Below are 13,421 nucleotides of genomic sequence, written 5' to 3' on the forward strand. Positions count from 1 at the left end.
TGCTCCCCTCTGGAAGCACCAATGCTAAAGCAGTTACACAACTTTGGAAGTACTGAAGCTGTATTGTTCTAGCTAGTGCTGTCCCCTTTGGCCCAGAAAAAGGGCCAGGCTAGTACCCAGGCCAATAGGAGAGATCACATGGCTTTTCATAGTTGCTTCCCTAGCAGGGGCCATCTCCAGTCATCCTGATGTATATCTTGCCACTGGACCAGATGGAGGAGTGAGACTGGTGACCTTGCACAGCCCACCCTCACTTAAATCCAATTCACTGCAAGTCATGACATCACCTCCTGATGTCATGGTCTTCGGGCACCTATTTCAGCCCTTCATTAATCAGTAGAATCAGGGACTGGGCTCGGAGGCCACACACCTAGAGCCTATCAACTGTTGCACTAATGGTTTTCCCAGTCTCCTCATGTGTAAAACATGGAACAATGGTGCCTGCCCAGCCTCAGGCATAATGGAGTCAGGAACAACAAGTGAGCACACTCAGAAAAAGCTCATCATTCTCTAGACACAAGAAGTCCAACACAGAGACCATGGGGCCTGGCAATCAGGGAACCAGGACTCTGCCCTTGCCTTGGCCATACACTGGCTTGGTGATCTCGGGCAGTTTTCCTTTCTGGGCCTGTTTTTTCTACGGTAAAAAGTGTCCACAGAATCCTCAGGTTGCTCCAAATCTTTCTATGTTCTGAGGGCCCTTGTCACTGATGCTCTGAGCTGGCCTTTCTTCTCTCTCCACTATACAGAATGTGTCCCAGAAGCTCAACACAAAATCCAGAATCTTCATTTTCTTCACTTACTACCTACATGACCTGGGGCTGGACTAACCAGTCTCGGAAGTGCCATTTGAAGCTCTATGAGTGGCTGTGGACTTTGTGTTTTGGAAGGGACATCGGCGTGGCTCTGGGACCAATCTCCCTCCAGCCCTGCCTTGGCTCTGACCATTTGTGTTGGCCTCTGTAAAATGACAGCTGTGGATAATATCAATGAGCTTCCAAGAGACTAAACTGGTATCTGACCAGAGGTGTCACATGCCAGGTGCAAGCCCCGTGAACAGCCTGTGTGTGGAGAATGGAGTCAGGGTACAGCTTGGCCCTTAGCAAAGTCAGGGACAGATGACTGGGGTCATCAGCAGGGATCGGGTTCATAGCAAGCCTGCAGGGGCCAAAGCTTTGGGGGCCAGTCTTATGTCCTAAGGAGCCTGCCCTCTCCCTTCCACAAATTCCACATCAAGACCTAGAACAAAATGTTTTTTAATCAATTGCATCATCACCCTCACTCTGCTGGGGGTGGGGAGGGAGGGGGGGGGCAGAGGAACAAAAATATTCTGCTCCTGCCCAAGTGGACAGTAAGGCTTTTGTGTTTCTTCCACACTGGGGGGAGCAGAGTGAGTGTCGGCTGAGGGGTGGGAAAGCTAAGGGGCTGTGCCAGGCCCCCCTCCCTTCCCCAGGGAGCCCTGCCCACCCCCTCTCCCTCTCTGGGCTGGAGAAGTCAGGGAAAAGAGAGGGGAGATCAAGTCCCAGCAGCAGCTGTCTCCTTCACCAATAAATATACTTCATTACCAAGCGAGGAAAGGAAGGAGAAAAGGGGGGCTGAGAGAAAGAAGGGGAGAAAAGCCACCCCTGCCCTGCTGTGAGTGAAGCAACAGAAAGAGGCCCCGAGACCTTCACTGTCCATCTGTCCTCCAAACCCACCCCCCATGTGACTTCCAGCCTGGCTGCCCAGCAGGGGCAGGGAGGTGCTCAGATGCCCCCTCCCTCTGCAGGGCCATGGGACTGGAAGGTGGGGAAGAAGGGCATCTACCTTTCCCAAATGTCCTTGGCTTGGAGGTGGGGAGAGGGGTGGAAAAAGGCCTGGGCTGGCACAGCACTTCCAAGTGGAGGAGGACATGGGGAGGGTGAATGAGATCCCCTTCCCCACCAGCGTGTGTGGATGTACGTGTGTGAGGTGGTATGGCCCCAACAGAGCAGGAGACAGAAAAGCCGTCCTGAGGCTCAGCACAACAGGGAACGTAGAATGGCTGGAAAAGGTGGGAAGGGAGAGGTCTGTGGCCCGGGGAGGGATGGTAGAAAGGAGCCCTTACTTAGCATTCTGCTCAGCCTTGACGCTGGAAGAGATGAGGGCCAGTGGAAGGGGAGGATGCCAATGGGCTCTGGGGCAGAGGTCACAGTGAGGCCAAGCAGAGTTGGAGAGGGGACATTAGCATAGTGAAAGGCTATTCTCTGCCAGGGCCAGTAGCTCTAGGCCCCAACCACTTTCCCAGGAAGATAAAGGGAATGAGTTAATTGAGAGAGAGCTGAGGGCCAGGATACCAGTGAAGACCAAGAAGCCCCCTCCTCCTCCAAGGGTAGATTAGCTGGGGCGGGGTGAGGTTTGCTTTCCCTCAATCTGCTCCCATCATGTTAGGACCCTCCCTCCAGGGCAGAAGGGAGCAGGAATGCTGAGCAGATGCCAGACTTGGCCATGGCCTCATCCCTGACCACCCTGGAGGACACAGGGAGACAGACCAGGCCTTCAGGGATTCAAGGACAAGAACTAGCCACAGCCAAGGGCATCTGCAGCCCCAGATTCCTCCTCCTCACCCCACAACCTCCTCTGCAGACACAGAAGGGCTCCAGTAAGTGGGGCGACATTCTCGTCCTCACACATGCCTAACCCCCTTTCCCAGCAGCCCGATGCCAGAGGACTTGCTGCTGGGGGCAGGAGGAGGGAGACCGCTGGAAGAAGCTTCTGCTCTGGGCCTGGGGCAGTCACCCCCAAGAGTCTGGAAGCCAAGGAGCTGTACCGTCCCCCACCCTCCACCCCCAAAGAAACAAACAAAATGGCAGGGGGAGGTGGGGTGTCTGGAAGGGGATTTTTAAAAAAACCCAAAAACAAAAAGAAAAACCAAAACTAACCCCCCCCTCCCCCCTGTGAGGAGCCGGGAGGCGTGGGCTGGGCCTTAGCTGGGCCGGCACTGGACCTGCCCCTCAGAGCTGTCCTCATCATCAGAAGCTCCAGCGCCTCCACTGCTCAGGCCTGTGATCCGATAGCCCATGTTGAGCAGCATCACTTCTAGGGGATCGGCATTCATCCGGCGCTGATTGGCCTGAGAAGCCCCCTCCATGTCCTCGACCACTCGTCCTGTGAGGTCTTCACTCTGAGCAGGGCAAGAAGGATGGAAAAGGGGAGAACATGGGTTGAGAGGGAAGCAGGTCCCATCTGCTCCCTGCCTGTGAGAAATGTGGCCAAAGGCTTAAGCTGGAACTCGCTGAGCTGCTGCTGTGCTGCCCTTTTTGGTCTTCCCAACTGCCTTCTGGAGCCTGTCGGATTTCCCTCTAGAAGTGGGGGCAAATTCTCTTTGGAATCAGCAAACGGTTTGGCTTCCAAGAGGAGAGGGAGAAGTGGAGGGGCCAGGCTGTGTAGACAGGGTGTCCCTCACAGAGAACGCAAACACCAGTTGCCTTCTTCAGGCCAGAGCAAGCCCCACCTTCTCTAGGAAGCTTTCCTTGACCTCCCAGATTCACAGGTAACTTCATCTCCCTCAACACCACAGGTCCCCATCCCTCACAATCCCTACACCTGTAAATCTTAAAGTAACCAAAGAATATGAACTATTAGCTTCTTCCTCCTCTAGTCTTCATGGCTCTCTCCTCCCTGTCTTCCTCTAAGGAGCTGCTCCCCATGTGTCAGTCTCTGCCCTTCTAGGATGAAAGCTCTCCTAGGGAAGGGCTTGGGGTCAGCACCACACACCGTAGGCATTTGATCAAGAGGCTCCATCCAGGAGATGGCAAAAATAAGGACACTATGAAGCCCCTTACACCACCGTGCTTTATGGCTTCTCAATGGCTTCCCTTCTGAAACTCTGGCTTAGAGAGGTCAACAGCTGAGAATGCTCAGGATGGCACAGTTAGCAAAAGCCAAGACATGGGAGGTAGACACAGGTCTCCTAATCCTGAGGTCCCAGAATGCTCTTTCCATTCCACCCTGCCTCTCACCTCAGGCCGAGGATTCCAGAGCCTCACAACGGGGTCGATGCCACTGGTGGCCAGGAAGCAGTAGCTGGGGTGGGGCTGCAGGCAGTTGACAATGGACTCATCCCCCTGTAGCACACGCACCAGGTTGGTAGTCTCCTTCTCCCAGATGAAGAAGGAGCCATCGTCTGAGCCACTGACAATATACTGTGCATTGCTGGAGAGGGAGAGGAGGAGGAGGAGGAGGTTAGTCGCTGTGGGTTAGCGTTCACAACACATCCTGCCCACCCTGCCCCTTGTTCTTCAGTTCCAGAGGCTGTTGGGATCCTGGAATTGAGAAGCATGGAGAAGAGTGTACCCTATGTAATAGGAAAGGGTCAGGGGACCAAAAAGACACTTGAGCCCCCTAGTCTCACCTTATTGTGAACTAGTATTTTTATAATGAGTAATAAGGATAGCCCACTTTTATGTAGTTGGGTACCATAACTATTACTGGCCTCATTTTACAAATAAGGAAACTGACCCAGAGGTGGCAGAGCATGAACCCCTGTCTTCAATCCGCTCTCCACTGCGGCATTCTCCCTTGTTGCTCCCTTCCACCAACAACACACCTCTGTACCTTATTCATGCTCTTCCCTAGGCCTGCAAAGTCTTCCCTTATCCCTCTTCACCTGATGAATTCTTACCCATTAAAAAGCCAATTCAAATGCCATCTCCTCCCCAAAAGGAAAATGTGACCAAATGAGAGAATAGATGAAAAGTGCTTTGCAAATGGTCAAGTATTACATAAATGCCGGTGGTAGTTATCACTGTGGCTTCCTGCTCCCTTTGCCTCTGACCAGCCATTCCGTCAGAGCCTCCAGCAGAACTTTATTTGCAGCCCTAGGAGCACTCCGCAATAGACTCCTATGGAACAGCTATTGCTGGGTCTTCCCTCCCTCCTAGACTGTAAGTTCCATGAGGGCTTAGACTAGACTGGGGCTCTTGCCCAGGAGCAGGGATCATTAAATCAGACTCTCTCACACTTCCTCCTCACACCCCTCACCTGGTACCTAGAATAGGGCTGGGCACACAGTGTGCCCAATACTGATTGTGGGGGTTCTCACGGGTCCCTTCCCAACCACCGGGCCCTTGAGAGCCAGCTGGGTGTGCCGCTGGCCTGTGCGCCCTCAGGTTGCCAGGCGAGCCGCCTGCTTGGGAGCCGGAGGAACCCTAGCTCACAGACCTGCCAAAGAAGTTAGCTTCCTTGATGTCCGTGGTGGTGTTGCAGTGCCCGCAGTACCGGAACTGGTAGTCATAGCTCCGCTCCCGTAGGACCATCTCGTCTTCTGAGATGGAGTCCTTTCGGCTGGTGTTCCTCAGGCGAACGGGACCGCCGCCCTTCTTCTCCTCTGTGGAGCGAAGAGGCCGGAGCCAGTGAGAGGCTGCTCCCCTCCTCCTCCACCCTTAGCTCAAGGACTCTGGACAGGGTCCTCTGGCCCCAGTGCCAGGAGAGAGCTCAACAAGAGCAGGCACAGAGGGACACTTCTGGATAGGCTGACACAGTGGCCTGACTCGGATTCACAGGGACTGACAGTGGGGAAGACAGAGCCCCTTCCGGGAGGCTGCCAGGTCACCTGTACTCTGTCAGTCCCAGAGGTTATTTGTATTTTCCAGGGATAGGAGAAAGGACGAAGAACACTCAGTAGATTTTTCTAAATCAATCACAGAATTGAGCCAGCCATCTAGGACCCAGGAATCTCCAAGCCCATGACTTTAAGCAAGTTAAGTCTGACCAGAGAGTGTCAGGGACTTGGTAAGAAGGCCCATTTTTTATCCTTTCTTTGTATCCTCAGCACCATGCACACAGCAGGTGTGTATGGACCCAAACAGAATGGTCATTGCTATTTTACAGATCAGGTAAATGAGTTCCAGAGAGACTGAATACTTTTGCTAAGGTCACACAGCAAGTTAAGTGGTCCAAGTCTCCTGCCTCCACAGCAACACAAGCTGGAGTAAGACTAAGACCAGCACAAAACAAGCTGTGTAGAGTGGAGCCCACATGAAAGAACCATGTTTGGATTCTGACATTGCTGGTGAGGGCTGTGTGACCTTGGAAAAGTCACTGCCCCTCTGGGTTTTTGTGGGACCAGATGATCTCTACAACCCTTTCTGTAATCTAGGCCTAGGCCTCAAGGCCCAACTTGATTCTGCTCTTCTTTGATTTCCATGGGGGCAGTTGTTGGGATGATATATGGACCAGGCAACTAAAGCAGAAGAGGGGAAGGAGTTGGGGCACTCAGGGTTAGGTAGCAACACAAACCTGGAACTCATCATACCTATCTGGACTTAGGCTCATAAGCTGGCAGGGCAGGGAGGCGCATACCCTTCTCCCTCAGAAAGAGCCCCTTGTCGCCCACCTCACTCACCACCATCACTCTTAGAGAAGAGAGCTGCGGTGATGTCCCGGCCCAGAGCATCACAGGCACTGCTGTGGGCCTGCTCTGGGAACTTCCCTTTGAAGTCATCCAGACACTCCAGGGCCTCGGCCACATACTTGAGCTCGAAGAGGCATCGGGCTAGACGAAAGTGAGCCTTTAAATGGCAGGGGTTCAGGGAGATGGCTCTGAGGCAATCCCGCAGGGCGTCGTAGTGGTCCCCATCCCTAAGGAGAGAGGATAGCACAGGCGGGTGACTGGAGACAGAGAAGAGGGAGGGAATTCTACCTTCACAACACCCTTTACCTCCCCCGAAACCCAACTTTTGGCCTCGCTAGGAAAAGGGTGGGGTGGCGGGGGCAGGGGGGGGGTCCCAAGGGGAGAATTGCCCACAGGAGGAGGCGCCCACTGTCTTCCTTTCTTCCTCTTCCCTGCCCCCAGCCTACCTCTTCCCAATCTAGTTTCTAGACCCCATTGAAACATGAGAGCTCCTGGGCAGGGGGTGGAGGATTTCAGAGCAGAAACAAGCCACGGCTCCCACAGAGGCACCATGGCATCGATGTAAGCAGATACCACAGAGATCCGGGGTTCAGTAGTGGCTTTGCCACTCACTCTCTGTGTGACCTTGGACAATTCCATTAGCCTCTCAAGGCCTCTGTGTTTCCTCCTTTGTAAAATGAAAGAGTTGGCTTAGCAAGAGCACGGTGTAGCAGAGCATTCAACTTGAAATCAGAAGAGACACTCATTTTTATTCCGGCTCTGATACCAGCTGGGTGATCCCAGGCAAGTCCCAACTTCTCCGGACTGAATGAAAGAACCTAAGCCGAGGGTTTTGTACACATCAGCTATTAATGACTGCTCTCTAAAGAGCAGCTTTTGGGCACTAGTGCCAGCTTTGCTTGGTCATTCTAGGATTCTCTATTCCCATCGTCCTCTCCAATGGGTGAAGCATATCCAAGAGACGGTGGATAGAACGCAGTGGACAGAGTGGCCTGGAATCAGGAAAACTCCTCCTGGACTCAAGTCTGGTCTCAGACTCACCCTGTGACCCTGAGCAAATCACTTAAGCCTGTTTGCCTCAGTTTCCTCATCTGTAAAATGAACTGGAGTATCTCTGCCAAGAAAACCCCAAATGGGGTCACCAAGCATCGGACATTACTAAAAAAACCCCACCAGAACATCCAAGAAACTTGAAAACATTTAAAAATGACTCCTAGTTTGCAGGCAAGCGCATGCCTCACAGCAAGAACAAGGCAAGGCTGCCCCCCGGTGGGCAAACAGCCTAACTGCACATTGCCACCCAGCAGACACCTCAGGTTACCTCCAAACACTAGCCCTTCTTCTATAAGCCCCACCCTGAACCCCAAGTCTTAGGCAGATTCCACATGGGGAGAGGGGGGAAGCCCAGCAGAAGCTTCTCTCCCATAGTTTACCAGCTGGCTGACACACTTTGAAAAGCCTGACTTAGGAGCTGTGGGGTAGGGAGGGAATGAGGCCAGGAAAAGGCCATCGAGGCCAAGTCATTCCTGGTAACATCTTCATCCTCCTGAAAAGCTACGGCAGTCCTCCTCTCCACCCTATCCTGTCCAAGGACAGGGCATAACTATGGAGTGCAAGCCAAAGTGCTTTGCACAGCAACCAGTACCAGGCCATGGTAAAATCTGCTGATGCCACCACTACCACTGAGGTATAAAGGCCATGCCCTAGTCACCTGGCCCCAGGCAAGTGGATCTATTCTAGGAATAAGACTCACTAAAAGCCCATGGAGTTAATCTGATAATAGCACATTACCCCCCCCCCATCACCCCCACCCTCTAGCTAATCTTCATGCTCTCCTTATCTAGTGGCTCCTTCTCTGCTGCCTACAAAAATACCCCTGCCCCACCCCTGCCCCATTCTTCTTTTTTTTCCTCTCAACAAGTCTGCATTTGTTTTCCCTCCTACCTCTTCCCTCCCTCCACTGAGAAAAGCAAACCCCCCCAACCAAACCCTTGTTAAAACACGTACAGTCAAACAAAACAAATTCCCTCATTGGCCACGTTCACAAATCTGCGCTTCAGCCTTTCCACCGTCACCTGTCAGAAAAGTGGGCAGCGCGTTTCGTGGCTGGTCCCCTGGAACTGGGGCTGGTCATTCCCTTGCTCGCGGTTCTGAAGTCTTTCAAAGTTGTTTTTACAATATTATTGTCATTGTATAAATTGTTTTTCTGGTTCTGGGGCAGCTAGGTGGTGCAGTGGATAAAGCACCAGCCCTGAATTCAAGAGGACCTGAGTTCAAATCCGGCTTCAGACACTTGACACTTACTAGCTGTGTGACTCTGGGCAAGTCACATAACCCCAATTGCCTCACCAAAAAAACAAAAAACAAAAAAACAACAGAAAAAACAAGTCAGATTTCCCCAGGCTTCTCTGGAACCATCTACTTCAGCATTTCTTATAGCACAGTAATATTCCATCACATTTATATGCCGTAACTTATTCAGCCATTCCTCAATTTATGGTCATCCCCTCAGTTTCTAACCTTTGCTACCACAAAAAGAGCTGTTAGAAGAATTTTTGTACATATGGGTCCTTTTCCTCCTTCTTGGTCTCTTTGGGACAGACCTAATTATGATACGACTGGGTCAACAGGTATGCATAGTTTAATAGCCAATTTTGGGCAGTTACAAAATGCTTTCCCGAATGGGTGAACCAGTGAATAGTTCCAACCAACAGTGTATTAATGTATCTGTTTCCCACACACCCTCCAATTTTTTCTCCAGCTTTGTCAATCTGAAACTTTCTCCATTGTTCAAAACCACTTGCTTGATCTGATCCTGTCATCTAGGCTAAAAACTTAAGATCCCCATTTATACTTGGTGCCTAAGCTTTCTCTCTAACACCCTTTGCAATCTGGCCTCTGACTTTATCATTCAATTGAATCTGCCTTCTCCAATGGTACCAGTGATGTCTTAATTGCCAGATCTAATGCCACTGCCCCCAAATTCTCCTCCTACTTGACTTCTCTACAGTTTCTGACACTATTGATGACCATTTCTCCCCTTGGACACCCTCCTCTTAAAGGTTTTGTGACCCTGCTCTCCTTCCTGGTTCTTCTCCTACAGGTCTGGCCACTCCTCATCCTCCTTTGTTGACTCTATCCATTAACCAGGGCTCTGTCCTGTGCCCTTTTCATTTCTTTCTCTATACTAATTTTTCCTGAGCTATACTTTTTTTTTTTTTTGCTGAGCAATGAGGGTTAAGTGACTTGCCCCGGGTCGCACAGCTAGTTAAGTGTCAAGTGTCTGAGGCTGGATTTGAACTCAGGTCCTCCTGAATCCAAGGCCAGTGCTTTATCCACTGTGCCACCTAGCTTTCCTTCCCCTGAGCTATACTCTTGAATCATCAACTGTCTTTTAGATAACTCAAACTACATGTTTCTCAGGCTTACCATGTCCAAAGAGAATTTAGTATTCCCCCCAAACCCTCCCCTCTTTTCAATTTTCCTCTTACTGTTGAGGGCAGTACAGGCTCACAATCTCAGTGTTATTTTCTACTCCTGATTCTCACCTCACAGTCAGACTATCTGCCAAGTCTTGCCCTTTCTACCTTCCCAACATCTCTACTCACCTCACCTCATCAACTTTTGCTTGGATTACTGAAATCCCCATCTAACTAACTGGCTTCCCTGCCACCTGACCATGTCATCTCCCCACTCAATAAGCTCTTACGACCTTCAGGATCACACATGAAGTTCTCTGTTGAGAATTTAAAGTCCATCACAACTGAACCTCTTCTGTGTATTCTATGACTCCTGTTGTCTTCCCCATTGGAAGGTGAGCTCCTTGAGGGCAACAACAGTGGGTTTTGTTTGGTTTTTGTTTTTCTAACTCCCCAGCCACTAAGGGCTGTGTCTGACACACAGGAAGTCCTTAATAAATACATGTTGACAGACTGCTCATTTATGAAGAATACAACTAGGCGTGGTTACAGGTGGGGCAAATAACGAATCCCCTGAAGTGGTGGCTGCATGTATTTGAAATCAGACTATTTGAAATTATAATTATGTAAAATATGATACAGATACTTCTTGCATTATGCAAATCCAACTGTAGGTAAAGAACTCCAAGGGAAATATGTTCCAAAAACCCCCTATGTTAACCTTACTGTACACTACTGTGACCTCTCTCTACTCAGCCTCAGCGGCTTCCTACCCCTCACCCCTCCTGCTCCCCCAAGAGACTATACCATTGCCAATGGATCTGGGGCATGGCTTGAGACTTCCAACAAGAAAGACCTTTGCCCTGCACCACCCACCCGCCTGCTTGTCCTGCTCCCACCTGTCTGTCTTCCATGCAACCTTGCTCAGGTACCAGATGTCGCCCCTGGTCCCTATGTGTCACCTGTCCTCTCCTGTCCATGTCTAATCCCATGTGTCTGCCTCCTGTGTGTTTTGTTTTGTTTGCGGGGCAATTGGGGTTAAGTGACTTGCCCAGAGTCACACAGCTAATAAGTGTTAAGTGTCTGAGGCTGGATTTGAGCTCAGGTACTCCTGAATCCAGGGCCGGTGCTCTACCCATTGCGCCATCTAGCTGCCCCTTCCTGTGTATTTTTAACCTTTGGTTTTGGCCAGTCCCCCACCGCCTCCCATGTGTTGCTCCTCCTGCTCTCACCTCTCTGTCCTTGAACTGTGTGCCAGCCAGCACCCTCCTTTCTATGGGCGCAAGGTCCCCATTCCTGGCTCACTCCCTCTTCCCCACATCTGCAGGCAAATTCACATTATGTAAAAAAATGACTTTATGTAGAGGGCTGGAGAACAGGCCACTATCTGTAATTGGTTCCAGCCCAGTGGAAATGTGTAGTGCAAATTTGAATACTGAAAATGTGTAGTGCAAATTTCTCTACTTCAGGGGATTCCTTATTCCTACTAATCCAGGCCTATTTAGAGTCCAAAACGGCTAATCCCAGCCAGGACAATGTAGGCTAGAAAAGAATATTCAGAGATTTTAGGCAGCAGTGGCTGGCCCAGGTGAAGATCACAGACAGACAGGCCCCTCTGCTTTTGGCCAAAACACACACTAGGTCAATGGCTAACAAGGAAGGGTTGCTCTGAGTACCTAGGGAACTTCTCAGCACCTAAGGCAGGAAGAAAAGGGTGTGGTGTGTGGGTCCTCTGACCTCTGAAGCTGCCACAGTGACTAGGATAGACTGACAGTAAATGGGGCAGAAGAGGGAGTGGAGAGGGGTGCAGTCATGCAGAGGCAGAGAATCTATCATGACCCAGCAGACACCAAAACAAGTGGGGGTGACTCAGAAACTGCCGCAGCACTGAAATCCAATTACTGTCTGCAAGGTGCCCCTCTCCAGTGCGTCATAGGCAGAGAGAAAGAGCTGGGGACAGGCTGAGTCAGCCCAAAGACCAAGCCCAGAGCCCTGCAGGCCACGGCACCTGGGGGTATGCAAGTTGGAACAGCAACAGTAGAGTACATATATATGCTGGAGAGAAGTGAGCACAGAGAAGGTGACATTCAAGGGTGTAGTGGGGCACAAGGACCCAGCTCTGCTCTCTCCAAGGACTACACACTCAGTAAGAGTCAATAGCATGATCTAGCAGCCAAAAAATAAAACCCAATGCAACCTCAGACTGCATTACTAGAGAGACAGTGCTCAGAACAGGGAGGGGATCATTTCTGTTCTCCAAGCCCCACAAGAATGTTCCCGTCTAGTACGGTGCGTCAGGTCTGGAGCCACGTTTTAGGAAGGGCACTGACAAGACGGAGCATATCCAGAAGATATGGAGGGCAAAGGGAGTGGAAACTAACCACCACCACTTCCTGGTCAGCTACCAGGGCAAATCACCAGCAGCAGGAAGGATACAAAAATTCAGAGCGACTCCAGAGATCTCAGTAGAAATACTTTTTAAACTCCAGGCAACGTAACAAGAGGCCTCCATCAGTGGCTAGAAAAGGATACCAAGAGGCACCAGGGACAGGTGTGAAGAAGCTGGGCTGAGAACCATGGGGAAGGACTTGTGGGCAGAAGGGTTTTTCCAAAAGCAATCTCTGGCCCACGTAGCTGCCAGAAAGAACAGAAATGGATGGAGACCCAACTTTCTCTTTCTCAAGAAAAAGGCCTGTTGTAACAATTGGAGTGACGCCCCCCACTGGAGAGTTACTGTAGGAAAGCTCCGCCAGGAGGAGAAGGCATCTGAGGGCAGCCATGCGGCTTTTCTTTGGCGTCAGGAAGTGACGATTGCTTGTGGGTACTGTCCATCAAAGCTACCAGCCAATTAGCTTGGAGCTGTGTATGCGAGTGGATGGGATATTCCCAGTTTCACAGGAGGCGTGTGGGAGGAAGAAGGGGCCAGGCAGGCTCTCTGGCTCTCATTCACCAGGACTCTCGTGGAGAGCGGAGCAGGAGATGTTGGCTCCCTGAGATAGACAGCTGAATCTAAGGCCTCTTTTTCTCTCTCTCTTCACCAAATTCTTATTATCCTTAATAAATGCTTAAAAGTCTAAACTCTTGCTAAAGCTTCTAATTTACTGGCGACCACTCATTAGATTTTAGACAGACTAGCTAGGATTTTAGCCCCTTACAATGTCCTGTCAGTCCCGAAGGATGTGATAGAAGAGAAGGCAATAAGCACCAATTAGGTAGCAGGCACTGCACTTAGCACTTGTATAAATATGATCTTACTTGATGGGCAGAGGAAGAGAGAGAGGCCTTTTAGAAATCCAACCACCAGCCCGGGAGGAGCAGCTCAGGGTCTCTGGGACTCTGTGAGAACAGCATTTGACGTCACAGAAGCTTGAGAATCTCTAGATGGCCACTAATGGGCTTCACCAGATTTCCTTGCCTTGTATCTGTGCTACACCTTCTAGAACTACTGCCCCTCATCCACACTTGGTTTCCAGGAAGGCCCTAACTCCTGCTGAGTCAGGAAGAGGTGGTGCAGCTGGACTAGAGGGAGTTCCCTAGTAATGTGGAACTCTGGTGATGTGGCCACAAGCTCTGCATCATAGGTGGGGATTCTCTCACTTCTCTTCCTTCCTGGGGAGAGCCAAGGTCTC

General features: G+C 50.9%; 1 protein-coding gene across 2 annotated transcripts in view; it reads right to left on the bottom strand.

The window, feature by feature from the left end:
• Window positions 1-1,240: 1,240 nt before the first annotated feature.
• The window catches only part of WDTC1 (WD and tetratricopeptide repeats 1), a 70,323-nt gene continuing 58,142 nt past the window's right edge, over window positions 1,241-13,421 (bottom strand). For both annotated transcript variants that reach the window (XM_043994684.1, XM_043994683.1), the window contains exons 13-16: window positions 6,365-6,600; window positions 5,182-5,347; window positions 3,981-4,173; window positions 1,241-3,142 (exon numbers count right to left, since the gene is read on the bottom strand). In XM_043994684.1, coding sequence (XP_043850619.1) covers window positions 2,945-3,142; window positions 3,981-4,173; window positions 5,182-5,347; window positions 6,365-6,600 — 793 coding nt within the window. In that variant the 3' untranslated portion in view covers window positions 1,241-2,944. The remainder of the gene's footprint in view (window positions 3,143-3,980; window positions 4,174-5,181; window positions 5,348-6,364; window positions 6,601-13,421) is intronic.

Source organism: Dromiciops gliroides, chromosome 3 (genome assembly GCF_019393635.1).
Source record: "Dromiciops gliroides isolate mDroGli1 chromosome 3, mDroGli1.pri, whole genome shotgun sequence".
NCBI classification, from domain to species: Eukaryota; Metazoa; Chordata; class Mammalia; order Microbiotheria; family Microbiotheriidae; genus Dromiciops; species Dromiciops gliroides.